The sequence below is a fragment of the Lagopus muta genome, chromosome 10, assembly GCF_023343835.1.
Source record: "Lagopus muta isolate bLagMut1 chromosome 10, bLagMut1 primary, whole genome shotgun sequence".
In the NCBI taxonomy this organism is placed as follows: domain Eukaryota; kingdom Metazoa; phylum Chordata; class Aves; order Galliformes; family Phasianidae; genus Lagopus; species Lagopus muta.
This window is the reverse complement of record NC_064442.1, coordinates 15,314,750-15,342,720: the sequence shown is the minus strand read 5'-3', so window position 1 is coordinate 15,342,720 and position 27,971 is coordinate 15,314,750. Positions and strand designations below refer to the sequence as shown.

The following is a 27,971-nucleotide window of genomic DNA, read 5'->3' as shown; positions in this document are numbered from 1 at the left end:
GCCGTGAGGGCCGGCCCGCCCGGCAGCGAGGCGATGAACCGGCGGGTCCTTTCCCTGCGAGGCGCTCTAAGATGGCGGCTGAAGGACAGCTGTTGAGTTGGTGAGTACAGTCCCGCTCTCTCCCTGTAGTCGAGCAGAGGTGCATCTGAGGAGCGGAGGGCGGGAAAACACCCCACGGGTCTCAATGCCGCTGCGCTGTGCGCATGCGCGGGGAAAGGAGAGAGCGGGGCGGGCCTGGGTTCTCGTGTCCGCTCCGCCCCGCCGCTGGGCTGGAGGTGGGGGCTGCGGGGTGCCATTTTGTGCCGCTCTGGGGGGGGAGTGGGAGTCGCGGCTTCGCTGAGGGGAGGCGGCTGCCTTCGTTGTTCAGTGCTGATAGCGTTCGTTTCGTTCTCGAAAAGAAACTTTTTTGGAAAAAAAAAAAAAAAGCCTAGATGAAGTGCTTTTGAGTTCATCTGCGAAGGCGACGGAAATAAATCTTTCTTAGCACCCTTCAGAGTAGCTTAGTTAGTTGGCCCTGTAGGAAGGGCTGCTTCCCGTAGAAAAACGGCCGTTCAGGGGCTGTGTGGAAAGCAGTCTCCGTGTCGTGAAATCGCCGGAGTTGCGTTCTGCCTGCAGTTGCGGTCGCTGTGTGTGGGCTGGTGCCATCTGGGAGCTGAGGGCTCAAACTGCGCCTCTGCCACGGACCTGGCACCGAGTTAATCTTCTGGGGCTGTGGAACGAGTGCTTATCTTAGTGTTGAAAACCAGCGGGGTGTTAGGTGTGGTATAAATACATTCTGTGAGAAGCAATGGGAAAACGCTGTAGTGATGGGCTCTGATTTTTTTATTTTATTTTATTTTGTAATTAATACTGCTCTTTGTTTCTTGGGATCAGATTTTTGTCTTTAAATGCTATATATCACAGCGTTCTTTTTACCAACAGGGATGCTTCACCCAAAAATGGCAAAGAAGTGTTTTTCTCACGTGAAACGTATGAAAAATATTCCCTGGCTCCGAGCCTCTTGGAACTGTGGAATTTATCGAACAGGTACATTCTGTTACGACTGGGTGCTGTTTGTCATCACTCTCTTGGTACACACGTGCAGTTACTGCCTGGCAGACAGCTGCGTGCTGCCCATTGAGGAGTGCCTTGCCTTGTAGCGGCTGCTCTGTGCCTTACCAGTGAGGTGCCTCAGGAAGCAGAGGGAGTTTAGGTTGGGACCTGTGGTCTTTTCTCTCCTTTGAGAGATGGAGCTTTTCTTTGTGGGGATTTGTTTTGTTCTGGGGAGGGAGGGTTGCGTTGAGTTTTTTTGTAGCCGTTTGGTGTCTTTTTTTTTTTTTTTTTCTTGGTTTTGCAGACCAAGAAGTTATGAAGCACTTAGTCCTCACAAAGATTCTGTAACCTGTGAACCAAAACCCAGTCTCATGTGTCTATCTCCTGCTGTTGGTCTCCTGTGATCTCACTTTGTACCAGGCTGATGATACTGTACACAGAAATCCTTGTTACTTGTATCTTTTGGAAGTAGCCAACACTATTTACATAGAATCAATAGCTGCCCTGGAGTTGCATTTAGCTTTTTGACTACTCAAGGAATTGTATGAAGTGTTAGACGAGCAATAGGAGCTCAAATGCTGTGCACGCAAATCATTTTGGCATAGATGGTACTGCCTGCACACTTCTGATGCCTTTTATTTTAAACTGAGGAAATAGAATCAACTTTTCTTTGGCATGATGAAAAGCACAGGACTCACACTGCAAGATTTCAATAGCTGGAATATTATATGATATTTAGGCTTTGTATTTTTTTCTTAATTTTTTTTTTTTAATCTCCTTTCAGCTGTTAAGGTTTTCTGAAGTAGGTATGACTATACTTAGGAGTGAGATTACGTTCAGTTCTGTTGGATAGAAGAGAGCTTATAGCCAGAAAGAGATTGCAACGATAACATAAGGATATCAGTGGGTTGGGTTGAGTGGCCATCAGAAAGAGGAAAAGAAATGTAACCTGTTGGTGCAAATGTGGACGTGAGAGCTGGAAAAAACATGTCAATTTGTATATTGAGATTTGTGATAAATATTTAGTAACATATATGTTCACTCACCATAGAAGCTGTGAAGGCAGGTTGCTGATAAAATGAAGGGGGAAAATTTAAGCCGTCAGCTCAAATAAAGTATAATGCTGTAAATGTGGACAGAAAAGCTCTGTCAGATTATTTTTGTTTGCACCCTGATGAAGACTGTGACAGCACTGCATACTGAAATGATCTTGATGTGCTGCCATTTCATTCGTTGCTGAATACAGCCAATTTAAGCTGCTAGAATTTCTTGACATTCTAACATTGGCGTATCTGAGTCAGCATCTTGTTGCTGCTGCAGCTTAATTAAATTTGCCAGTTTGTGCCATAGGGATGGACATATTCTCATATTCAGAGAGACAGCTGTGAAGCATTATTAAGAACTGTAAATGTGATACTGTTGGGCTTGAATAACACTTGAGATGTTTTCTCCTGCTGAAATTGTATTTTAAAAATATGTTTTTTCCAGGGTCAACAGTTAATGTTCATTTTGTTTACCTTCAATATCTTATTTCTGAAAAACACTTCAAATAGATTAGGATAGAGATGGCCTTCACCTACTGGAGTCATTATAAGAACCAGCTTTTTGATATTACTGCTTTGTTTTAGTTAGGGCCATTAGTATTTCTTACTTTAGCCCAATGTAATTTCTAGCCACTGATTTCCGTCAGTGTTCAGAAATGAAAATGAAACTTGTATACCCTATTCTTGGGGAAAATTTTCACTGAAATCTGGGATTCCTGTCATTAAAATGAAGTACTTTTCTTTTACTTCTTTTGCAGTAAAAGAAAAGCTTTTTGTATTTAGTTTTTCTCCTTTATTATCATAAATTTTACTCATAAGATAGACCTTCCCAAGTGCAATTTTTTTCTAAATACCCACCATCAGCTAATGAGGAAATGTTGAAACTGTACCTTTTCACTGTTAATGTGTTTTTCCAGAGCACTCCATCGGTTTTGAATGTACCTTTTTGCCTCAATATCCATTATGTAAATGAATATGTGTGTTTATTTTTGTTTTTAATTGAAATCAGTAGCAAAGCTGCTGTTGGTTCTAAAAGTAAGTTTGGCTCACATGAAGTTTCGGAATAGGAAAATTCTTAGAGTGTAGGCTGTAAGTTGGGGTGGTGGAGTGCATTTTGCTGAATTTGAAATCTACAGTTTTGAGACTACCTTTATCATATGGTTCTGGCAGATACTATTTTCTAGGTAAAGGTATGTCGGTTCTTTCACTTGTTACTTTTCTTTCAGATTGGCAAAGAAAGATGTGGAGATATTGGCAAATTCTTCAGAAAACAAACAGATTGGTAACATACAGGCTACAAATGCAGTTGGGGTGGTGACTAAAACCACAACTGATGATCATCCTTTTCCAGAACCTAGACTTCCCTATCCATTTACCTCCTGTCTGACTGAGAAGGAGCAGAAAACATATTTATATCTGATGACTAAGTTCTCAAAAACACCAAATCATTTTCCTCTCAATGCAGCAAGTCAAAGAGAGTTACTGATGTATCTGGTAAGTGTAAATGTGTGTATATACACATAGGAATGAATATCACAGAGGAGAGTTGTACAACTTCTTCAGCTTTGAAGAGCAAACAAAAATGCAGCAGAAATATTTTCAAATTCTATTTGTCTGAACCTCCTTTTAACCTGTATATTTTGATGCAATTTTTGTCAACACCCTGTATTCAGAACTTTCTTCATCAGCATGTGAGAAAACCTACATGTTGACCTTAGATGCTTGCCACATTCAGACTTTTTGTAGTAGAAATGCTCAAGTCCACACTTACTGCTCGGTCAGCAATGTGTAAATACTTTGTTTCATGTACGTTTTATTTTATCTGAATCCTGTATATGGTAAATGTTTTCGAACTGTACTACTTGGTGTGCAGTGCATCATTATTAATGCCACTTCCTTTGTTTTGCTCTGTATCACTGGGAGTGTCTTTTCTAAGCAGATCAATACCTACTGCACTGCTGTTACTTACAACGTAATGCTTATCAAGTCAGAGCTCAGATACCTTTGTCATTCTATCATGTAAACTTGCTCCACCAGTGTTCTCTAATTCTGTTTTATTTAAACCACCTATGCATGGTCAAAATAAGCCTGCTGTGTATTTAGAGGACACAGACCTAATGTTGCAGGGTTTCTTTTTTACTTAAGTGAAACTAAATGCATGGGAAAACTTGCCAGATTGATCAGCAAGTGGAAGCTGTGCCCTTCCTCATACCATCACCTGTGCTACATCTCTGGAGATTTTGCTGTTTACATACCTAGCCTAGGATTCCATTATGTCTTAAAAATGAGTTTGTTTTTTTTTCTCCCCGCAGAAAATGAAAGAAGTAGTAAACAGTGAGGTTGCAGAATTTATGAAGTTCGCCCAAAATGCTGCAAAGAGCTGTACTCAGGACTATGATTGTATCTCTGAAGATGCTCTGCTTTATACTGAGGTAATTACTGATGCTGTGTTTAATTGTGCTGTTCAACAATGATATTGAAATTGTGATGAAGTTGCATACACACTGCTTGTGGGATGCAGTTTCCCGGAGCTGCTGATTTGAAGTTGGAGCGAGACATGAAAGGTTGCTGTTCCACTGATGCTGTCCAGCACAGCCTGGTCCACAGTTTGGGGCAGTAACACAGGATACGAGTAAGGTTGTTGAATACAATACAGTATGAAGATAGTCAGCATTACAGCGCAGGAGATCTTTATATTTGTGAAGGAAGAAATTACACTGTAAGTGTGTGTTTATATTGACAAGTTGATACTGAATGTATGCTACTGGGGCATATATTGAGCAAAACATGAAGTATGTTGCAAAGTCACTTTAATCAGAGGTTAATCAGGCTGTAATCATAGCTGTCTGGAAATTCATACTGTGTTAAATCACCAGTTTGATGATTGTGCAATTGAACACAAATGTAATTCATCTATCTTTCTTTGTTTGATACATTTTGGGTAAGAAATTCCAGAATGCAGGTTTGATCAGCTTTCACATTACGGAGTTGACTTGCTGACTTGCTGTTGATTTTTTTATTTATTTATTTATTTTAGTGCAGTGTGATGCCTTATTTAATAAGTGTTGTAGTTAAATACTTTCTACTAAAATTCCTGTCTCTTTTAGTAAGTGCCATAACACTTCCTACAACAGATTAAAACAGAAATGCTTTCTGACAGGAAAGCAAGTTGGAATACATATAAATCCTTCTATGTCTTTACCTTTATAGCTTTTTCCCAGGCTGGTATAAAATTAGGTAGTGAGTAATACAAAGAACTAGTTTTCCCTGTAAAAATAAGGAAAAATTAAACAATGGCAACAAAAAAAAACCCTGAAAGCCAAATAATGACCTTTTCTAACACAATTCAGAGTACTGAATTTAGTGGGAGTTTTTTTGTTTGCTTTTTGTTTTTAGTTTTTTTTTAAACTGATTTAAGCCTGCATGTGTATATTGCTAGACTTGCCTGTGGAGGGCTGATGGGAATTCAGAATGTGTTTCAGTTCTGATACCAGTGATTGTAAGATTGTTGCGGGGTTATATTGGTTGAACAAGTATGTGATCTGCTAAATGTTTCTGTATTCTTTACAGGAAGTAAAACTAATGTAACTATTGCAGATGCAGAAAATAAAGATATTCAAGTTCTTACGAAATATACAAATGCTTTTTTTGTTTTGTTTTGTTTGTTTCTGTTAGGAATTATTCAGGGCTTGTATTGGACATGTGAAAAAGTATCCTGAGTTTTACATGTTACATGAGATAATGAGCATCATGGGAGGAAAATTTAACACGCAGTTGACCTTTAAGCTGGAAAAAAATCTTCTTGTAATGGTAATATCCTATGTACACTTATTCTTCTGGTGTTATCCTCAAATAGGTAGAACTATACACAGATCATATTATGCAAGGATTTAAATTTTATAAGTATTATTTAGTTCTTGGGTTAGAGGGTTGTAATCCACAGTGAAAACGTTTCAGTAAAACTAATGGAGTTATTCTGGCAGAGAGGCTGTTAATTATTGTGTGCTCCCTAAAAATGTGATGTTAATAGTACTTCTTTAATTCCTGACATAACACTAACTTGCACCTCCATAAGTTCTTAATAACTTTCATCACAAAAAGTGGAATGTTGGGTCATCATGATTTCATTTAATATTGTTTCCTGGTCCTGCTTGATTTTCTTCAAGGGTACAGCGAGATATGCTAAGACAGCATTCCCTACCATGCCTGTTCAGCTCTGCACAGATTATAAAACCGTTACATCTATTATAACTCCAGAAAAAAAGGCTTCTCTTATCCACAATGTAAGTAGCATTTTTATTGTCATTTTTATGGCACATATTGGAGAAAAGAACCATTTCATTTCTGTGGCTGCATAATGTCATCATTTTGATCGTAATCTTACACATCTTGTACCGTGGTGGTGCACACTGTGTCGTTGTTTGTGTAGTATTTAATATACAGCAGTCATACTGCCTTCTTCCAAAATTGGTTTATCACAATTGTTATGCTGGTGCATCATGGTCGAGAAATATTTTAGGCTGCTCAGTTTTCTGAAGAGTGAGTTAGGTGTCCCTCATCTAACTGTCGCTTTTGCTAAACAATATAAATTGCATTCCTGAGTTGAGCAATTCTTAGATTCCATTCTACCTCACTGTTAAATACCCAGTGTTGCTGTTTGTGTTGAGAAATGGATTTGTTTTGCTCATTCTGCAGAACTTGTTTTTTGACTATTTATTTCAGATAGTTTGCTGTGCACTTATTTGAGGAGTTTGTTTCTATATCAGAAACCAACCTGTCAACAGAGGTATTATGACTGCAAAGAAGTTTGTTGGTTAAGAAAGCAGTAGAGATGACACAGGAAAATAATATTCCACAAAAGGTGTTAGATCTGTAAAATATGAGATCTGCTCTGAAAGTAGTGCTTCCTATTTTATTATCTTGCCTCACAATGTCAGAGGTCGATATTGGTGGTATGGCAGTACAGGCTGAACCTTCCTGCCAACATTCTGTTACGTTTTGTGGCTGTGTGACAAATGGCAGCACAGGGACAGTCTGACAGGATGGCATCTGACGTGGAAGTGCGTGTTAAGCAAAGGTGTAGAACTGAATTCCTCCCTGGGGAAAAAAATGGCACCCATTGACCTTCATTGACAATTGCTGAATGTTTATAGAGACCAACCAGTGGATGTGAGCACAGTGAGGCAGTAGGTGTTTCTGCCGTGGTAACAGCAACATGAATGATGAACTCCGTTCCAGACAGCCATGCCTGGCTCTTCTCTGTGGCTGGCAAAAATGCATAGCTAGTGGTGGTCACTATGTTGAAAAAGAGTGTTGTAGCAGAGTGTTTGTTCTATCGTGTAGTGCTATTGTGCTATTTATATCTGTGTAATTTTCATGGAAATAAATAGGGGGGATATTCAGAGCAATTTCTCATGTTGTCTCAGATGAACAAAGAAAGAGCACTTCTAGATTTTCTTACTTACCTTTCGTGGCCCTTAGTGCTCCCAAACATCCAGTATCTCCATGGTTCTTACTGGTTTTCTCCCACCTAATGAATATGCCCAACCTTCTTTTTTCCTGGAAACTCGTACTCCTAATTTTTTATACTTCTTTTGTTTCAATTCTGAATTTGTTTGCTTCATGTTTTTATATTTGCTTTGACATTCTTTACAGGCAATCTGCATTGAAACAGATGTGCAGTTTTAATTCTACTTTAATGTTAGGCTGCTCCATGATACTATTACTTGTAAGAGCATCTGAGATACACGTGTGAGTGAATGTGTTGCTTTTTTCTTTTGCATTGCACTCCCTTATGTCACTACCCCTTTGTTCTTGTTTGACCTAATAATTCAATTTATTAGAAATTAATAGAAAGGTAGAAGGCAAGATATGTTTTCTCGTGCTACAAGGTAGAGGTGTAGGATTCAGCTAAAACTGTAAAGCTGTTTACTTTGATTTTGAAGCCTGGCACAGTGGTGGTAGTTGGGTGTCTGCAGCTGTGGAGCTAATTCATGTTTGTTGGTTTGTTTACAGATTTAAATTACCTGTCTTACCTGAAAACCTTTAAAAATCTACCTTCTTTTGTTGTTTAGGATATTAGTTCAGATTCAAATGCAGAAAAGCTTGCTTTGAAATACTCCCCTCAAGTTGTTCTAAGTAATCAGTCATTATTTACATTGCTGAATAATCATGGATTAAACTACAAGGAACAGTGGGAAATTCCAGTTTGTGTTAAGATGATCCCTGTTGCAGGTATAGTATATTTTTTTGCTATAAAAACTACATTTTTGTCCAGGAAGTTCTTGATATTTTTTCATAATCCCTTTTCATCTGGCAGAAGGACAGAAAGTTAGTAAATCAAGCAAGATCAACTGAGAAAAAAGAGAAGATAGTCTAGATTTGTTCACACAGTAAAATAATTTAACTTTGATTTGATTTAAAGGGGAAAAAAAAAAAAACCCAGACCTGAAGTTAGTTAAAATCATAGTTGTCATTACAAATTAGGGTTCTTAGCATTTCTTGAGAAGTTGCCCCCAAGAATGCAGGAATGAATTTCTCAAGTACTTCCATGGTTTTTAATTTAAATAATCAAACAAAATAATAAAATCTGACATCATAAGGGACAGAAATCCGAAATAAATGATTTTTATTGGCTAATGAGTCCAAGGCCTTTGTTTTTGAAGAACTGTGTTTATTTTAATTTCAGCTATCACAGAAATGAAGGTTAAAAATCCACCGGTATAGTATTCCTTCTGCTCTCAAGGAGGAAAGCTAATAGCAAGGTCATTTCATAGTTCTCTGCACCTTGTCCTACCTTGTTACTGAGAATAGCAACAGCCTCTAGAGATACTGCCAGTAACACTGAGTTTGGAGATGCTCAGTTATTTTCCACTTGGAAAAAAGCAAAGTCAGTTAAATGTCCTTTTTGCTTTCTAAAACAGGAAACTCCTTGGGAAGAAAATAACTTCATGTGACTTCTGCAATTAAAAGAACCAATTTCCATCATTGTTTAATGAATGTTCATGGAGTACAGCCTTTTTCCTAATTAGCAGAAAAAATGTTTTCAGTAAATTGATTAGCTCATCTGAATACTGTCCCATCAGTAATTTGCGTATAGATTTCCCTTCTCATTGTTCGTTCTGTTTTTAGCTAGTTGAATTACAGTGGAAGCTGTCTTGAAATGTCAGTGTTGTGTGCATCACACAGAGATCTGTATGGCAAACTTTTGGGTAGTAGTTGACAAATATCTGCAAGTCTTAGAAATTCTGATCTTTCTCTACATCAGATTGAAGTACTTTGTGCAATGTTGTGCGTGGCTCCTTTCCTGTCACCTTTATAGTTTTCAGACTTAATTTTTTTGCTTCAAAGTTAACAGTCAAAGAGTCACATGAAGTACATTAGCAATACAGTGCTGCGTGAAGATTTTCCCCTGCCCACCCTTAGCTCCCACCACTTCAACCCACCTCTTGCATTAATATATTTTTCTTCCTCACTCAGATTTTTCTAAAGCAGAGATAAGGTGGCCCACACGTTCAGAGCGTGCCATTGATTTCTGTATCACATTGGCCAGAGTGTCACTGTTGGTTTTTGGTGAATTTAATTATGATTCATGTTTAAGTTATAAACAGCAGTGAGGGAGGCAAAAGTGCCCTAACTTAGTTACTGATCAGAAAGAAATACAAACTTCAGCCATCGCTTTTGGGCAATGAATCTTTAAAAGAAAATAACAGTCCCTAAGTCAGATTTACTGAGGTTAATGTATGCAGAACAGAGGAAGAAGAAAATCTTTTTGGAAAATAGGGTACATTTATTTTCATAGTGCCATGTGAGAAATGTTGAATCCTTAGTTCTTTAGGAATTCCTTATGTAGTATGACATTTAAAATCTGATCAACTGTCAATGTGTTGTGTGTTGGTGCTTCAGGATCATAATTCAAACTAGCTGGACATACTTCTCTGATAGTGAATGAGAGCATGGTTTTTCATCTGTTTGCAAATGTGGAATGGATTGTAATATATTTGGAAGCTGAAAGATTTATGGCGTGAATTCTAAAGTGATATTCTTTCTTTCATTTAATACGCATTTCCTTGAGAAGATAACAAAGCAGCTAAAGTGGTTTTTGTTGACTCACCTCTCCTGAAAAAGGAAATGACAATAAGAGAGAGGAACCAAATATTCCATGAAATTCCTGCAGACTTCCTAGCAACTAAGAAGTCTTACATTGCGATTTCCGATGTTTCAATGGACAAACCAGATGAGGACAATCTGTTTCAGTGGGATGTACGTAGCTTCACTTCTTTTTTGGAGGGGGGGGGGGGCGGAACAAAAAAAATACTGTGTTTTAAGGTACTTGTGTGATAATGGAGGAAAATTTAGGTCTCCTGTTGATTGTTTTTTGTTGTTTTTTTTTTTAACTACTGGGCTTCAGGCACTGTCTGTGAGGATGTCTGTCCAGTTCCTCTAAGTGCTTCTATTATATCTTCAACTCAGCTTTAATGTTTATTTCATTAAAATATGTTTTAATGGGTTTATTTAGGCACGACAAGCTTTATGGACTTTATTTCTGTTTTGAAAGACCTTTTAATACCTACAGTCTGAGAACATCTCACATGAAACAGAGGGAATTTGGTTCACTAGCTGCCCCTCTCACTCAACAGTGAAAATTTGGATCCTAGAACAGTTTTCAGGTTTCCCCTTTGGTAGTGTCTCATTTGTCATTAATGCATTCTATTTCTTGTCTTTTTTGATTGTGCAGTATTTATTTTTTCTCCCTATGTTAAGGTGTCTGCTGATACCTACCAGTGCAGGAAGATTCCATTTACACATGATGCAGGGATGGATTTTGATGATGATTTTACAGAACTGGAAACTTTTGGAGCAGCTGTCAAACTTTCAAGGACTTCTAAAACAGAAAACACTTGTTCAGTTGGTAACACTGATAAAGTTTTGTCATGTGACTTACAACCAGAAAAAAAACTGACATCTACCACAAACAGTGAAGCTCAAGAGAGAAAAACTCCTCTTTCTGAACAGGGATTTTCAGCGTATTCCAGATTGCAGCTTCCATCATGTGGCAATGTATGCTTCAGCCCTGAAGGAAATTGGTCTCATAAAAACTTTCATTCTGAGGAGATGGAGTTGAAGAAAGCACAGGATGTCATGACCAAAAAAGTATCAGACAATGAAACAAATACTTTATATCCTGCTGTAAGTTGCAAAAAAGACTCTCATGCTGCACAGAAAAATGAGATATATGCTCCTTTATGCAGTAGTGACACCGACGAAGATCGTTTAATAATTGATATAGAGCATAAAAATACTGAATGCAAAAAAACTGTTCCAAATGCTGTTTCTGAGACCTTGGTCCAGACTTGCAAGTCACCTTCCCCCACCCCAAATCCATCTGCAGGCATGGCTGATTGCTCAGAAACTGTGCATCAGGGGAAAAATGCCTCCAGAAAGGCTGCAAGAAGGTTGTCCAAAGAATTTGATCCTGTTGGACGGATTTTGAAAATGCAAACGGAGCTCCTCAAGTCACCTACCCAAAAAGCCCATGAGCAGCCAGCAATGAGCTGTGATAATGCTAATGCTGCACAAACTCACGTGCCTCAGTCTTCAAAGCCACCAGTGATCTCCCACACAGCACCTGTGCTGGGCCCTGCCCCAAATCCTCATGGCTCATCTAGGAATACCTGGACGTGCCTTTTTCAGGGGGTGCCAAGGAGTGAGTAGTAATGTTTGTTGTCTATGGAGAAAAACTGAAAAATTTCAGTTCAACTGAAAAGCATTTTAATTCCCTTGCCTGAAGAGGATCTGTGGTATCTCTGTAGCTCTGTTACATTTGTTCAGATACGACTTTTTTATGACCCCAGAAATACTTTTTGTTTGGCAGGTATTATGTTGCACGAATAAGGGAGAATGTGTGGAGCTGTTTATCCATAGAGGTGAATAAGAAATGTTAATTTAAATTATAGAAACAACAAGGCTTCTGAGAAAGGAGAAGTTGTTTGGTGTTGAGATTAGTTACTTTTCCATAGAAGTTTCAATGTTTGAGCAGTCTGGTCTGTCAGAAGGTCTACAAAAATCGTTTCTTCTCAGTTGAAAGTGGAATTACTTTACTTTTTCTGTAGATCAAATTATGTAATTAAAATTTTGAAGAAAAGTTGGTATTGACTTGTCCAACTTTTGAGAATCCACCCTCAGCTTCTGTTTCTCAGCTCTTACCAAATCTGTTCCAGAGGGCTGCTTAGAACTCACTACAAGGCACTTCTCCAAGTTTTCCAGTGTTCAGCTGGAAATGCAGCCCATGTTAGACCCAGACCTCTACTTGAAGGTCCTAGGGGCCATAAAGTTTGAGAGCTTTTTACTTGACTGAGTAGCTTCTGAGCTGTGTAAAACTGAAACTAGGAACCCTTGCTTCAGGTAAATTGGCAGGAAAGCGGGCAGTTGGATCAGCATGGATATACTTCTCTCAAATATTTAATTCCAATGAATCAGTGCTTTTTGGTGGGAGAACATGTTTTATTGGTGTTTTCTGATTAGCTGTGTGCTAGATCACATAGGAATTAATTATTTAACTGTTTCCATTGCAGATGGATTAACACAGGTAATACTTTTATGAGCTGAACTTGTTGTTAGGTGCGTTTCCTTTGAGTCAACCAGATTTTAATTACTGGTCAAAGACATGTCTCTTTTCCCTCCTCCCATCTAAAGGACTAAGCAGCATGATGCTCTTCCAATTTCTTATCTTTTCACAAAGCCAGACCATGGAATTCAAGTGTTATTTATTTTTAATTGGAGTGATAAAACCAATATTGCTAAGAAACTGAGATGTGGTATTGTGAACAAATAGAAAACTGAGTTCAACAGCTTGGAAGTGATATTGCAAGCTGATAAGTGGCTTTACATGTCTTTTTGGCAGAAGGCTGGAATTAAGTTAATTATTTAACAAGCAGAAAATTATTTTTTGTCACTTGAATGTTAGCACATCACACAGTATTCATTCATTCAAAGATGAATGTAAACAATAAGTATAATAGTGAATGTGTTTATTAGTAGCACTACAGCAATATTTCTTTGTGGTGTAGTTTTGATATGTATTTCCACAGGTCTGCAGTACAAAAGCAGAATTGGATAAATAAACATCAGAGCTTGTATTTTGTGGTTTTGGTGTTTCGTTAAAATATCTGTGAAGGACACAGATATGGGTGTCCATCAACCTCAAAGCAGCATCTTAAGATCTGAACAAGTTTCTTTTGAATATGCAAGTTAATGTAATTGAAATTGAAACAAACTCAGTTTGGAATGGAGCCTCGAGCCACCAGCCAAACCTGAGGCTTGAGCTGCTTCTGTAATTAATAAATGGATAACATCTCTCATTCAAAGTAATCTTGTGGGCTCTTTGTGCTGAGTGAAAGTAACTGAAAGAAAAAAATCACCTTTCCCCTCCATCTGCACGAAATGCTCTGCGTAAGAAATTCAACAGCAGGATAAAATATGGGAATAATTAATAATACATTCTTTAAAAGCTGTTGTAGGCATTTTGTGGAATTATTTTTTTTTAAAACAAACACCTTAACAAGTGACTTACTGTGCATAATGAGCAAACTTTTCACCTCCAACTATTATCAAACAAAATGGCTTTTAAAAAATCCACTACTGTCAGAAAGGGCAAAAAAAGCCCTCAGAAAAAGCCCTTTGATTAGCATCAAAGTGAGGAATGCCCAAGTTTGTTGTTTTTGGTTTTATTTTCTGTAGGAAAGCTGCCAGATGAACTTCAGATGCTTGTGGAAGACCCTGGAGAGTATAAAGCACCTCAGGATGGCAACCTTGTGTATAAGCTGTTCAGTTTGGATGACCTGTTGTTACTTGTGCGTTGCAATGTGCAGAAAGTGAGATCATTGCCACGTTTCAATAAAAAGAAGAAAGCTCAAAAGGTGAGGAATTGGCTCTTTTTTTTAACCTACTTGATTAGAACAGATTCTAAATGTGATTCTGCATTTGCTACTACAGCTACATTTCAGTAATACGTATGAATAATTCTATTCATGTAGCATGATGCCTCTTGGAACTGTTTTTAAAAGGTAATGTAGAAATTTTTTTTTTCAAACACTTCAAAATTGTTTGGAATCATAAAAACATTCTGTTTGAAAAGGCTCCAGAATACATCTTAGCAAACTGTGTGTCTTAAGGGCTAAAATGCTTTAAGTGCAAGTGAAATCCAATATTCTGTATTATGACAGGAGAAGGAAAACTTAGTCTGGAATCATCAGTAATTCACAGTTTTGTCAAGAGTCCTCATATAATCATTTGTCAAACTTGATCTGATATAGGCTTCCCCAAAATACTGGAATTATGATAGACAGGTAAACAGCTTGTAAGGTGTTTGTACTTTATTGAAATAGAAATAGATCTTAGTAGTTTTTACTTGTGAAAATTATATGCTCACAGTCTTGCTTTGAACTATCTTGGCTTTGCTTGATGTGAATAAAAGGCAGAATTCTAACGGGCAAATCCGTGTCATAATTGCATATCTAAATTCCTGCAGAGGGCAGTAGAGCATAAAAGTGAGAATGTCAAAATAAGTTTTAGGGGTAGTGGCTTAATATCAGTTTATTTTTTTGTGAAAACATGCCTAGAGTTTTCCTGTTTTATTTTAACCTGTCTGTTTTGCCTTCCTTTATGCAGGGTCTCCTTAGCCTTAAGCTTGTTGTGTGGGTTTCATAGGGCACAAGCTGTTACATCTTTGTTGCTGCATTTGTAGTGGAAGATGATGATGATGATAAGTGTCAAAATGCAGCTTATTGCAACAATCGTTTTTGCACAGCATACTGGTTTTTGTCTGTGTGTTTGCTTTGATAGCTTATTCCAATATTCCTGTTGCCTAAACTGGAATACCAAGCCTATTATGGTGTTGAAGCTCTTACAGAAAGTGAAGTATGTCAGCTGTGGACAGAGAGCATGCTTCATTCTGAATGCTTATTTTATATTGGTAAGTTGATGTGTTGATTTGTGCTTGCTTGTATGACATGTGGATGTCTGAACCTCCATGAAATAACAGAAGAGGAAGGTGTTTATGGCAGGTATATTCCATACATCTTTATTTAGTTTTCTAACTTTGGTTTTCACTTTTATCTTAAGTTCTTTTTCTAAAATTTCTCTTGGGTGCTGAATGGGGACATTTCAACTTTGGTTTTCACTGGATAACATCCAGTAACCTTTGTTTGCAAGAACTGCATTTGTTTGCTTTTCAAGGAAAAATTTATAACCCAAACTTAGTTCTCAGAAATTAGCAATCTTCGTGACTTCAATTATTTATTTTTTTTAATGAGTCAAATGCAACACAGATTATTGTAATTAAGAGCAGTGAGAATTCTTCTCGATTAAAAAATGAACTGTAAATGTATGCTATTTTGTGAAATCATTTTAAATCAACTTGTTATCACGTGCCCATTGGTAAATAGAAATGATTGGGTATGTGGCTCAGAGAATACAGATCTCTTCACTTTTGAACTTGTAGCAGGGGAGAAGGTCAAACATAACTTGTTTTTCTTTGGAGACATACAATAGTGTTTATAATTCAGCACTAATAACATGCAGACAGATAAGATACAGGAGAATGAGGAAAAGCAAGCAAGATATGACTTGTTTTGTTATTCAGAAATAAGAGGAATTGCAAGCTTTGGAAACAGAATATTTGTGTCTCAAATACAGTATACTGGAAGTAATTTTGTCTTTGCAGTAACGAGAAAAATAGGTAGCATGGGTTCATTTAAAACTGCTTTCTGTAGATGTGGTATTGCATAGGATCTCTGAACACCAGTATGTAATGATGTTTTTCAGATAGTTGAACAGAAGTTGTCTGTGCCTAACTGGTCAGTGAAATTTCATTTCCCAGTACATGATGTGGTCAAAATATCCCGAAGGGATGGGTATGATAAACTTGTCCTTCATCTCCTTCCCATCTGCTGTTCAAAAATGTAATAGGGCCTATGCATGCAGAGTAATCAATACTCAGAATGAAGCAGTAAAAAATCCTGTATACAAGAGATTACATCTGTAATTTGGAGCACGGAAAATAGAATAAACTGGGATGAAAAGCAAAAATGTTATTAGAAGGTGTCTTACTGTAAACTCTCTTTTCTGCACAACTAAGACCAAACACGAGTGCAGTGTTATAAGGAAAGTGATCAGCATACTTCCAGTAAAAAATGCTACGTTCAGATTTGTACAGTGACTGTTTTAAAAGTCAAGAAAGTTTGTTCCTCTTTCTGGAGAGAAAGAAAAATGATACATATAAAGAACGGGGCCAGATAACTTTACCAAACTTTTTAATATATGTGTAGCTCTTTAATATCAGTTATCTAGTGATTAATTGAGTTTTAAAAGGACCATCTGTTCAAGTGGTACGTCACAGTGCATCTTAGAATATGCTTAATGTTTGCTGTGGGACGAGGGCAATCCTCTACAGTGAGTGAATGTTCTGGAGCTGGGACTGCCTCGCTTCCTGTTATAGAAAGATTTGTCTGTTTTTATGGTTGTTATGGCAGCAGTTGTGGCCTGTGGTTGCCTAACCTTTCCACTTTAGCACTGAATGACACGTTCTGCTCTTGGTAGCTCATGTCAGAATACTATTTGAGAAATGCTGAGTTCGTTTTTTTTTTTTCTAGTTTTTACATACGAACTTTGCATCTTAATCACAGAACTGTAAGGCTTATATGAAATCAGATATGATCTAAAAACCTTCACAAAGCCAAATTTATTAAATCATTATGCACAAAGTTCTCCTATTCTTCTTCTCTAATTTACCTTTTATCTACCTATTACCATTCAGCAAGACCTGGATAGGCTGGAGAGCTGGGCAAAAAAAAACCAGATGAGGTTTAACAAAAGCAAGTGTAGAGTCTTGCATCTGGGGAGGAATAATTGCATGCACCAGTACAGGTTGGGGGATGACCTGCTGGAGGGGAGCTCTGCGGAAAGGGACCTGGGTGTCCTGGTGGACAACAGGTTGGCCATGAGCCAGCAGTGTGCCCTTGTGGCCAAGAGGACCAATGGCATCCTGGGGTGCATTAAAAAGAGCGTGGCCAGCAGGTCGAGGGAGGTGATCCTCGCCCTCTACTCTGCCCTGGTGAGGCCTCATCTGGAGCACTGCTTCCAGTTCTGGGCTCCCCAGTACAAAAAAGACAGGGATCTCTTGGAAAGAGTCCAGCGGAGGGCCACCAAGATGGTGAAGGGCCTGGAGCATCTCTGCTATGGAAAAAGGCTGAGTGAACTGGGTCTGTTCAGCCTTGAGAAAAGAAGACTGAGAGGGGACCGGATCCAGGTCTATAAATATCTAAGGTGTGGGGGGCAGAATGGCGAGGCCGGACTCTTTTCAGTGGTGAGTGGAGACAGGACAAGGGGAAACGGCCGGAAACTGCAGCATAGGAAGTTCCGCACAAACATGTGCAAGAACTTCTTTACAGTGAGGTGACGGAGCACTGGAACAGGCTGCCCAGGGAGGTGGTGGAGTCTCCTTCTCTGGAGATGTTCAAGACCTGCCTGGATGCCTACCTGTGCGACCTGCTGTAGGGAACCTGCTTTTGCAGGGGGTTGGACTCGATGATCTCTGGAGGTCCCTTCCAACCCCTGCAATTCTGTGATTCTGTGAACTTGATGCAAGGTCCTGAAGTTTTTTGTTTGTTTGTTTGTTTTGTTTTTTTGTTTTTTAAGTACAGTAGTATTAAACTACACTGAAATATTTCTCTCCTTCAAGAAAATGTTTCTATTTATTAGCTTCTCCAGAATCACAAGCAGTGTGAGGAAATAATGTAGCTGTAAAGAGAGGGCTGACTGTCTTAAAAGGCATGCAGGCTGGAAGAATGCATGTCTATCTAATCATCTATCAGTAACAGGACACTTAGCATATGGCTAGGGCACGGAAGTTTGCACACAGCTCAGCAGCCAACACCCGTTTACTGAGGCTCTCAGGATTGTAGGAGAGAGCGGTTCTTGTTCCGGCATGAGCTGTCATCCCTTTCTGATTCAGAAGTTCCTTAGTCTCCACTGTACCACGCAGGCAGCTGTTAGCCATGGAGTGGGTGTGGAGCCCTGAGCAAGCAGGCTCCTATGAGCCAGCCTCTGACAGCTCTGTGTGCTTAGGGAGAAAGCCGTAGTGAAGCTGAGACGCTGATTATTGCAGTGTGTTTGGTTTTCGATTCTTGGATGCACTTCATCCAACAGCAAAACCTGGAATCCTTTAGGGGTTTGTACTGGTTATCGTAGTTCTCCTAGCATTTGTGAAGGCCCCCTCCCACCACTGTTTAAACAAACAAAAAAAGATTTAGAATATTGCTTGTATTGACTTGGACTACTGGTGTGTGAATAACTTTTGGTGCTTGCAGAATATGGGTTTTATTCAGGTAGGCAAACTGGGGACTGTGGATTTTTGGTACAAGCATGTAATTTCTAATATAGCTAGGTTAACAGATGCCTGGAAGGCATCAATCAGTTTTGTATAAAATTGAACCTACAACTGCTATTAATAGGAAACTTACCACATTCTACTTCAGGATTCATAGAATCTCCACTCCTTTAGTTTGAAACCGTTTCCTCTTGTCCTGTAACAACAGACCATGCTAAAGTCTGCCCCTTTCCTTCTTACAGCCCCCCTTTAGGTACTGAAAGGCCACTCTTGGCTGTCCCCAGAGCCTTCTCCTGTCCAGGCTGAACACAGCTTTGATTCTGCCTTTCATTTTATATTTCTGGGGAGCTCTGAAAAATCCAGTGTTGCAAGTCTTCTGATTTAGTTACACAACTCTTTGAAAGACTTTCTTTTTTCCTGAAAATCAAGTGGCAGTTCCCCAGTGGTGATAATATCCCTGTATTATGGATGGCTTAAAATTGGGTGAATATTTCATTCTTTTTCATTGCAAGACTTGAACTATCGCACGTTTTTTGTAACCAGAAAGGCAGACATGATCTAGATGTCTTCTTAGGTCATGCTGTAATTTGAAATAAGTGAAATGTCCTATCATAATGGGATGTTTGAATCAGCAATAGTACAGCCATAGACTTACTGCTCTTTTTAAATTTACCCAATAATGTGTGAAGGTATGAAAAAAACTATTTGAAAACTTTGCTCTTACCATTAATAATGCAGTACCTATCAAGCTTCTGTTCTTATTCAATTAGTTCTAGGAACGCGTAGATCTGAAGTGAACCTTTCAAACTGAGGTTTTGAATGGGTAGCAGATATCAGTGCTAAGTTGCTTAGGCATTCTTGGATCTTGAAAGGATTTGAAGTTGCTAATAGGTATGGGAGAAAAGTTCTTTGGACCTTGGATAGTGCCCCATAATTTTCCAGCATTGTTCTGTGTGACTCAGGGAAGTACCTCACAGTGCCTCAGTTCAGCAGATGAAAAAGGAAACGGAAATGGAGGTATTGCCTCCTGCATACTGTGCAAGGTGTGCCGTTAAGTTGGGTTTTTGATTTCTGGACAAATGGACTCTTCATTTGTTCAAAAGCAGATGTATCATCTTCACACCAACCAAAGAGTGCTGTCTTTCTGTAGAGCATCTTGCTCAGTCGTTTTAAGTCCTGTTGCTGCTCAAATAGGATAACATGCGTACAAAAAGGCTGTGACACTTCTGTACCTGTTTTAATTGGTTAAAAAGAATTGTAATAGGCGTTGCTGATTAAGGCTGGGAATGCTTTACCCCTAAAATTCACTTGTTTGCATTTAGCACCTGAGCATAGTTTACCTTCACCTGAATGGAATAACAATGACTCTTAAATAAAGATGATTTGAAGACTGTTTGGAAAAAAGTGCTTTCTGTATAGGTAACTTACTGAACATCAAGTGGACTTGGTCAGTCACATCTGAAATAAAGGTTACAGTAATATATATCCAGTATGAGTAGTTCATAGGTATTTTTCTCCAGCTATGCTGTCAACGAGTTTAGAAATGGAGATTTTGAGAAGATGCTGACAAATAATGGGCAACACAGATTTTTTACTTTAATGATTTCAAGTTTCTTTCTTCATAGTTAGCAATGCAGAATATTAAACTTAGTGTTTAGTCGTACAGAAAACACTGCTATCAAGAAAAGTAACACGTGTGTGGTGTTTTAAAAGTGAACCAGGACAACTGATTTCATTTCAAATTTGTTACAAATGAGAGTTCGTACTTGATCATCACGTAACAGATTGCTGAGTAACGTTTAGCCTTGAACGTGAAATAATTTTGTTTAGCAGTTCTAAATATACTGTTGAGACTTTTAGACTTCCTACATGGACAGATATATAGCATGTGCAGTAAATTCCACTGAGTAGGTTATTTTTATTATACTGTGTTCTCCTTCTGATTCTTCTTATGGAAGCTGAAATAGGGCAGTTTTCTGCAAAAACCTCAACTTGAGAGAGAATCTCTCTTGGTAAGATGCAGTCACTACATCAGTGTACAAGCTATGGTAATTATCTTTATTGCTTTTCAAGTGAAAACTTGGGCTAGCCTGTGCCTGTTATAGCAGTATGTTGAGGAAAGCCCTTAGTTATGTGAGGGATAAACACTCTTAGCAAATTTGCTGTGAACAAGGCCAGAATTGTAAGCTGTGTTTCACTGGAGGAAAAAAAAATCCAAAGACAAAGATACAGAATACTCAGAAAACCAAATAATATCAATGGTCAGATAACACAGCAGAACAGAGAAACGAGTGTGTTCAACTCCAAGGTAAATTTGTCTTAAAAGTTGAGCTTATCATCTACACTGTAAGGAACTGTAGCATTAAGCATCAGGAAAATTTGAGAAGATATAAACTAGCTGACAAGAGTAAAGCCACAGCAAAGTGAGGTTGCACATGCTGGACATCACACAAGACGTGAGATTTGCAGGAATCATGGGCCATCCTTGATCTGTAAGACAGCCCACACACAAATGCCCGTGCTTAGAAACAACTGTACATTCCATTTTCAGTTATTGTGCAACACTGACAGATGCTTTCCACCCTCTACACTGTGAAACAGGAAAAAATATTGCTTTTAGAATGCTCTAGGTCTGCAAATTATGCCTTTATGTTTGCTTGTTCTCTCTTTTTTTTTTTTTTTTTTTTTTAATGTATTGATTAATGTTTTCCAGGGCATATTGATGGTCTGACATCAAAACTTATTATGCTAGAAAAGATTTCTCCAAAAATATTAAGAGAAAAACTTGGATTGATTAAGTGAGTATTTTTTTAATGATGAATCTGAAGTTCTAACAAGGCTTGCAAGATACTCCTTTTTTAAGTGCTTTTACTTTTTTACTTTTTTAAATACTTTTTTACTGTAATTTTTTTTAACAGGCCAGCAAATTCATTGAATATACTTCATCACATTTTGAAGAAAGTGTCTGAGTAAGTGCTTCGTTTTTGTACATTGTATTCCTTTCCAACTGTGCCCATGCAACCCTGTTTCTTATGTGCAGTGGTTGTCTGCTCTTTGATTTTTGTGTCTTTGGATACGTGAAATCTTTCAGAGATTCTTTTAGGTCTAGCATAGCATAACTCAGTGCCACCTAAAAATGTGCTTAGGTTTGAAGGTTTTGTATAAATGGTACAAAAGAACAACAAGTTGACTTTTATGAACCACTTACTCAGGAGAGGAGATGGGATACTTCTGAGCTGGCCTAACAGTACATAGGAGTAAGCTGTAATAGTGTGTAGGCTGACACTTCAAATTTTGATTTTTGCTAGCAGTAACAAAGTTCCCTTCATATGTTCCCTTCTGCTTAACTTTACGAATAACAGCATATATCTTCATCTGCACACTGTTACAACTTCTCTCTTGTTCCCTATTTTTCTTTCTTTGGCTACTCTGAGGCTTTCAGTCTGCAAGATTCTTTGCATGTACATGGGCTGCTCTGAAGTAATGCCATCTATTATGTTTTTTCATGACTTCACAGGCAGATATTGGTGGCATGGCAGAAGAGGTTGGACCTTTTTGCCAGTATAAAATATAAATGAGCAAGATCTAATTTAATTTATTAATGCAATTTAACTTCCTCATTTGTGTCTATAGTCTTTTTATAAAACAAGGACTGATAAGTAAATACCTAAAGATGTTTTGCTTCTGCATTAAAGCTATTACTAGCTATCCTGTTCAGGTTGTCAGATAAAGTGAAACAATTAACAAAGCAAACAAAAAAACATTTTTTGTTAAATTTGTATCCTTTTAGTTTGCAGGAGGGCTCTTATCTATTGACTCATGCTGCAGGAGATTCATCAGTTACAATCTACAAGAGTTCCCTTGACAAGCCAACAAGAGCTTCGTATAACCTACATAAGGCTCATGGTGATCTGCCTACAGTACCTGCCATGCTCTCAGTCCCCTGGGTGCCACTGGATCCCAGTCTCCCTTTGCCCTATCACATGAAACATGGAAGAGTCCCATGCACCTTTCCGCCTGCGCCCCAAGAAGCCACGGGGAAACAGAAGGTCAGTGTTGCACTTAATGGAAAAACAGAGTAGCAGTTTGGAAATAATCTTTTTCAATCCACTGGTTATAGGTGATATCTTGTGGGTTCGAAGAGACCCTTTAGAGTTCTGCATCCACAGCCAGGAACAGGAATGCCTTTTTCCTGAAAGGCATTTCAGATGAGAGTCATCTTACCTAGCTTTTAAGTGTTACAGTATGGAAAAGCAATGTTGAAGCTTGTAGTACTGTCAGCAGAGAGAAGTGGAATGCTTTAATAGGGATCCGTCTGTAAACTAGGATAGATCTCTTCAGTAGGTTGCAGGACTCATGCTGTAATTATTTTTTCCCCAGTAACTACAGAATTATGGATGATTAGTGCAACTGTAGACAGGTGCAGTCAGGTGAGATGAATTATACTCTCAGGGTCTAGTTTGTGATAAATTATGTTGAGCTCTTGTTCCAGTTTTACATGATATGGATGTGTTTTTCCAAAAACACACTTTTTACCCTGTTTGGCAAAATCTCTTCAAAACTGAGCTTTGCATCTTTAATGTGGGCTAATGATACTTTTGGACAGTGAAAATGATGCAGCATTTGCCCTACTTAAAAGCCTTGTAATTAAGGCTTTCAGTACAGCTGGAACAGGTACAGTATTTCTATTCATAAAGATTTTCTGGTGTTGCCTCTGATGTTGCTTTTTATCAATATGCTTTATCTTCAGACAATTTCAGGAAGGATCTGAATCTTTTAACTATTTTGCTGTCTTCAAGTCCCCACTTCCCCTCCATTTTCCCTTTTCTTTACTCCAAATCTCAGAATCTTGAAATCTTGGACTGTTTCAGTGAAAACTGACATGCCTTGGAGGCATGTGATGATGAGTTCTGAGGAGCTTTGTGAAAATAAGTAACAAGACAGAGGAGAGGAATCTAGGTTAGTCCTTTCTCTGTGCACTCAGCTCCAGTATTTGTACCAGAAATCTCATGTGGGCAGCAAAGACTGTAAGGAAATCACCCGCGTCAAGAAGAGATGTTCTGTTGTTAGCTGTGGCATAACACTACAGGACAGCAGACCCGAAGAAGTTAATCTTTATTAGAAGTTTAAGTTCTTTCTTTTGTCTCCTCATGCTGTTCTTTCCTGATTTCAGCACACAGAGTATCCTGAATCTGTTCTTGGTTGATTAGGATGTTGAACAAATCTCATGTATGGATAATGGCAAATTCTCTGCAGCAAAAAGGTTTCATTTTAGTCTTTTCAGGTGTGTTAGCTCAGGCAGCTAGATAACAGCTAATCACCTGTCTTTGGTTGTTCTGAACACCTTTTAGCTTTGAGCAAACTTTGATTGCAGTTCAGGTGGTTTCCCTGGCATAGGCAAACAGGAGAACTTAGAATTCTCGTAGTATGCTGTTCCCTACACGGGGCAACATTCCTAGCAGCATCTATGCAATAATGTTTAAGAGCAGCATGCTGCCTAGTGCAGAGGTAGGTATGCTTTGTGTAGCACTTAGGAGTAACTTCTTAGTTAGGAAACATTTCTCAGACATACGTAATAATTGTTTATATGGATGGCTTACTCCTAACATCTGCTTTTTGCTGCTATTGTTTCTATAACAATAGAATTTATCATGAGCAGAATTGTTTGTATCCAAAGAGAATTTTAATAGAATCTTTTAAATAAACTGTTCAGAACCTCAGCCTGCTTTGTAATTTACAGTGATGATTCAACAGTGCATATCATGCTGTGGAAACTTCCCAAAGATCCCACTCTTAGCTCTTAATATTTTGAGCAGGTAACACGACAAGGTACCAGCAGGAAACTTTTCAGGCATTATTGTTTTTCCAGTGCAGGTTTACCAATTTGACACTTTCTGTGCCAGTTGTACATTTTAGCTGTATTCTGACCTTATGTGAGGGCAGTGTAAAGTTGGACATCAGTTTCTGATGGCCTCGTGTACTTTGGTTTCTGCCAGAGGGAAATTTGGGCATGAAAGGAGTGGGAGTGGTGAGATGCCACTGGTGCCAGGAAGAGCAGCGGTGCCTCTCATCCTGTCTGAATGTGGCCCTGAGTCTGGCTGGCATTAGAAGGCAGTTCTCTGAAGGCAGTTACGTCTTTGCTTAATAGAGAAAGAGATTAAGATTACTCTCTATCTTTTTTCCTCTCTCCCCACATGTCTAGATGGCTGGGGTGAAAGGGCAGTCAGACACACCCTACGAGGGAGAGCTAACTATGGAAACAAAAGGCAATCCAGCTAAGCCTGTTAGAAACGAAGGTGTGGCTGCAAAGAAGCTGAAGAATCACTGCAAACAAAGAATGATGAAGAAAAAGTGGAAAATGAAGCAAAACAAAACACAGGTGAAGTAGGAACTGAACTGTGCTAAGCATGGACTGGGGAAGTTCAAAATGGAACAACGAATCTGAGGGCTTTTGAAGTTTCAAAGGAGCCAGAACAAACCGGTAGGGGAAACAGCTCCACAGCCATATTTAGGAACACTGAAAAGTTCTATAAACCATTAACCCCTTCTTACCTTAGTGGGCACGTTTCAATTGAAAAATCTTAAATTCAGTTGGGTGTAAAACAAACAAACAAAAAAAATGATGAGTGCCTCCTGTTGAAGTCAGCGGAAAAAGTACGACCTGTTAGTCTCACCATTTTCATAGAATAACAACAGCTGGAAGCATGAAGATGCAGTGGTCTACAACAGTGTCTGATATGGCAGCAACAAGAAAAGCAACTCTTCAGTTTGCTTACTTCTTCCAGAATCACTACAGATTTGTATTCTGGCAATTTTAAATCATATTTTACTTTACGTGGTATAGCTAAGAGATTTATCTAGTTAAATTTTTAACATAATATCTTCCAATTTTTTACAATTATTTACTAAAACACATTCTCTTTTTAGGATGGTGTAGCAAATGAGTCTGGGGAAACAAAAGCTGTGTTTTGTAGAAAAGACATGCCATAAATTTGCACTGGAAAGCCTAAGCTTTGCTAATAAGCAAAGTATGAAACAGTTTCTGCTTCCCCAGCACAATTTCCAGGAATTACTTTGACTTCTAGCATGTCTTCAAAAATGAGTATTGATGGTTTTTTATTGCATTACCGAAAGGTTACAGTCTAATCTCCTATCAGAATGCAGGGCAATATGCGGTACTGTTTACTGAGGTATTAAGGTTTGCCTTAGTTGTCACTGAAAAAAAAACAAACAAGACTATGCTGAGTCTCAGCAGCTCACTTAGAATTTTGAGCCAAATTGAGTGTGAGGTTAGAAAAAGAGTGCACTGAGTGTCTGTTGCAGTTTCCTAGTAAGAAAAATGAAATTCTTACAATGGTCAGTATTGAAGCACCTTGTTAGCTGTGATGCATTTGTAATTATTTTCTGGATTTCTGGGTGTTTTTTATGCATTATGTGTATAATTGTGTTTCTTCATTAGGAGAACTGATTTTAGAAAAGTTATGAATTCTTTAGTCAGTAAATTTTTCCCATGTTTGCCTTTTAAATCGCAGAAGTATTTTAAAATGAGCCAATTTCTGTTTGAATGATGTTCCAGTGGGGTGTTTGTGTATGTGCTTAAACAAAAGCCTTCAAGATTTTCTTCCACTTCTTTTACTTGGGGACAAAGTTCATACATCTGATTGGAGTTCTTCTCCATAATGTGGAAGTTTTGCTGTTGAGTTTTTTTTATCATAGAGTAACAATAAACTATTTTATTTGTTTACTGGGTTGCACATGATTTTTAAAATCCTGAGGACAAGTTCTTTTAAGGAGGTTTAAGCAGTTAATGTACATTAAAATCTATTCTTTGTGAAATACAAAGCATTTTCTGAGCTTTTTTTTCCCTTGCTAGATGTATTTATAATATTATTCAGTTTGTTATGGTATTGGCCACCACTTCTGTTAGCTGCAGTGATATGTTGCTGACGAGCTGAAATGGCTTACAGTTGTTTGCAGGCTACAAGTCTTCCTGACTCAAAATCCTAAATCCAGCCAGTGACCTCTCCTAATGGGAATACTTTAGCTGTGAGTCATTTCTGTGAGATAACTCTGTGTGGGGAGTCAAAGCAGTTTTCAATGTGTGTACATAAAAATTGAGCAAAACTTGTGTGGAATTTAGTTTTTTTTTATACCATTTCTTTAAGTTTCAACTGTATGCTCTATATGCCCATGTGTTGGTGCAGCTGGAAGAGTTCTGTCTTTTAATATTATTGTGTGTGTGTGTGCATGTGCACCAATTGTAGTTTATTATCCATTTAGAATATGTAGGCAATGTGGAGCAAACAACAAATTCTGTTGGATTTGTTCTCTTTTGTATTAAGTGGGACTGGTGTAATGTGCTCTAAGCTGTGTGAAGGGCAGCTGTTGTTCATACAGCACAAGAACTTGTTGAACTCCATCATTAGGTGTGTAGAACACGTTACTGAGAGCTGTGGCCTGCTTGTTTTCTCACAGCTGTGTAGAGCGTGCCTTCGTAAAGTTCATGTACCAGTTACCATGGCTTTATGAGCCAGATTGAGCACAATAACATTTCTGTTGTTAGAAAGGAAACTGATGCTGAAAAAAATCTTGGGCTATTCCTTGTGAGGAGGGATTGAAATACAGTCGCTTGGATAGCTCTTGGATGCAATAGTACAGTTGTTTTGTGATTTGTGTGTGTAGATGCACCCTAGATCTGCATGGACTCGAAAAGTAATGATAGGTTGTTTCTGCTAATGGTTGTTGCTCCCTAACTCAAGATCACGGCCTTTTCCTGTGTCTGAACATGAGCAATAACAGCGGGAAATTCTTAATGTAAGTTGCCTTTATAGTCTGCCACATCCTGATGAGGTTTGATGGGAAGAGGAATGCTACTTCTAACAACGTATGAAAACCAAATCTTGACTTTGAGAGCCTGATACAGCAAAACAACAATATGCCTTTGATCATCCTGCTGCTGGATATTTCTGTTTCCCAAAGGATTGCCTTGTTTTTCAACAGCTCGTGATTGGTGAAATAAAGATGGAGGATTATGCAACATCGTGGACTAAAATCTAATGTGAGTTTGTTACTTTACCTAAATTGCAGCTTTGTACTCCAACACGATCTCTGTATTTAAAGTCAAATTACATTCTTATTTTCTCTAGTAACAGTTCAGCAGAATTCCACCTAATGAAGTGGGTCTGGTAGCAAAACGTGTTATTAAATGCTCTTTAATTTGAGGCAAATGTACAAAGGTATACTTCAGTTTGTGTTAAACGAAGTTCCATTTAAAGGAGTTTGATAAAAGGAGAAAGAGGAAGGGGTAGCATGTTTATTTTGAGCACCAATGTCTGAACTTTGAAACAAAGGAAACACAAAACAAAATAACATAGTTAGGTTTAAAAAAAAATCAAGTCTGAGAATGTGCTGTGTATCAGTTGATGAATCTCTGATTCTGTACAGGCTAATCCCAAAGGAACAGCATCTTTGGAGAGAAGGAACACAGGGGAGCCTGACTGTTATGGTAC

The 27,971-nt window shown here is 38.4% G+C and overlaps 1 protein-coding gene across 4 annotated transcripts; it reads left to right on the top strand.

Moving 5' to 3' along the window:
• Window positions 1-26,206, top strand: ICE2 (interactor of little elongation complex ELL subunit 2). Of its 4 annotated transcripts, XM_048955837.1 has the most exons (16): window positions 1-100; window positions 922-1,026; window positions 3,302-3,357; window positions 3,427-3,569; window positions 4,388-4,507; window positions 5,751-5,885; window positions 6,242-6,358; window positions 8,150-8,309; window positions 10,153-10,337; window positions 10,839-11,781; window positions 13,815-13,993; window positions 14,919-15,048; window positions 21,176-21,260; window positions 21,381-21,431; window positions 22,253-22,511; window positions 24,665-26,206. In XM_048955837.1, exons 1-16 carry the CDS (start codon window positions 72-74, stop codon window positions 24,848-24,850), a joined length of 2,883 nt encoding a protein of 960 aa, XP_048811794.1. In that variant the 5' UTR covers window positions 1-71; the 3' UTR covers window positions 24,851-26,206. The 4 variants fall into 4 exon arrangements, with proteins under 4 accessions (XP_048811794.1, XP_048811793.1, XP_048811796.1 ...); XM_048955836.1 differs by having other exon boundaries at window positions 3,302-3,569; XM_048955839.1 differs by lacking the exon at window positions 1-100 and adding an exon at window positions 659-757 and having other exon boundaries at window positions 3,302-3,569.
• Window positions 26,207-27,971: the final 1,765 nt, after the last annotated feature.

Excerpts from the sequence above, each read along its gene's own strand:
- ICE2 (XM_048955836.1), top strand. The coding sequence starts at position 72 with ATGGCGGCTGAAGGACAGCTGTTGAGTTG. Across the intron at positions 3,570-4,387 it reads GAGAGTTACTGATGTATCTG|AAAATGAAAGAAGTAGTAAA; the intron begins GTAAGTGTAAAT and ends TTCTCCCCGCAG. Across the intron at positions 13,994-14,918 it reads AAAAGAAGAAAGCTCAAAAG|CTTATTCCAATATTCCTGTT; the intron begins GTGAGGAATTGG and ends TTGCTTTGATAG.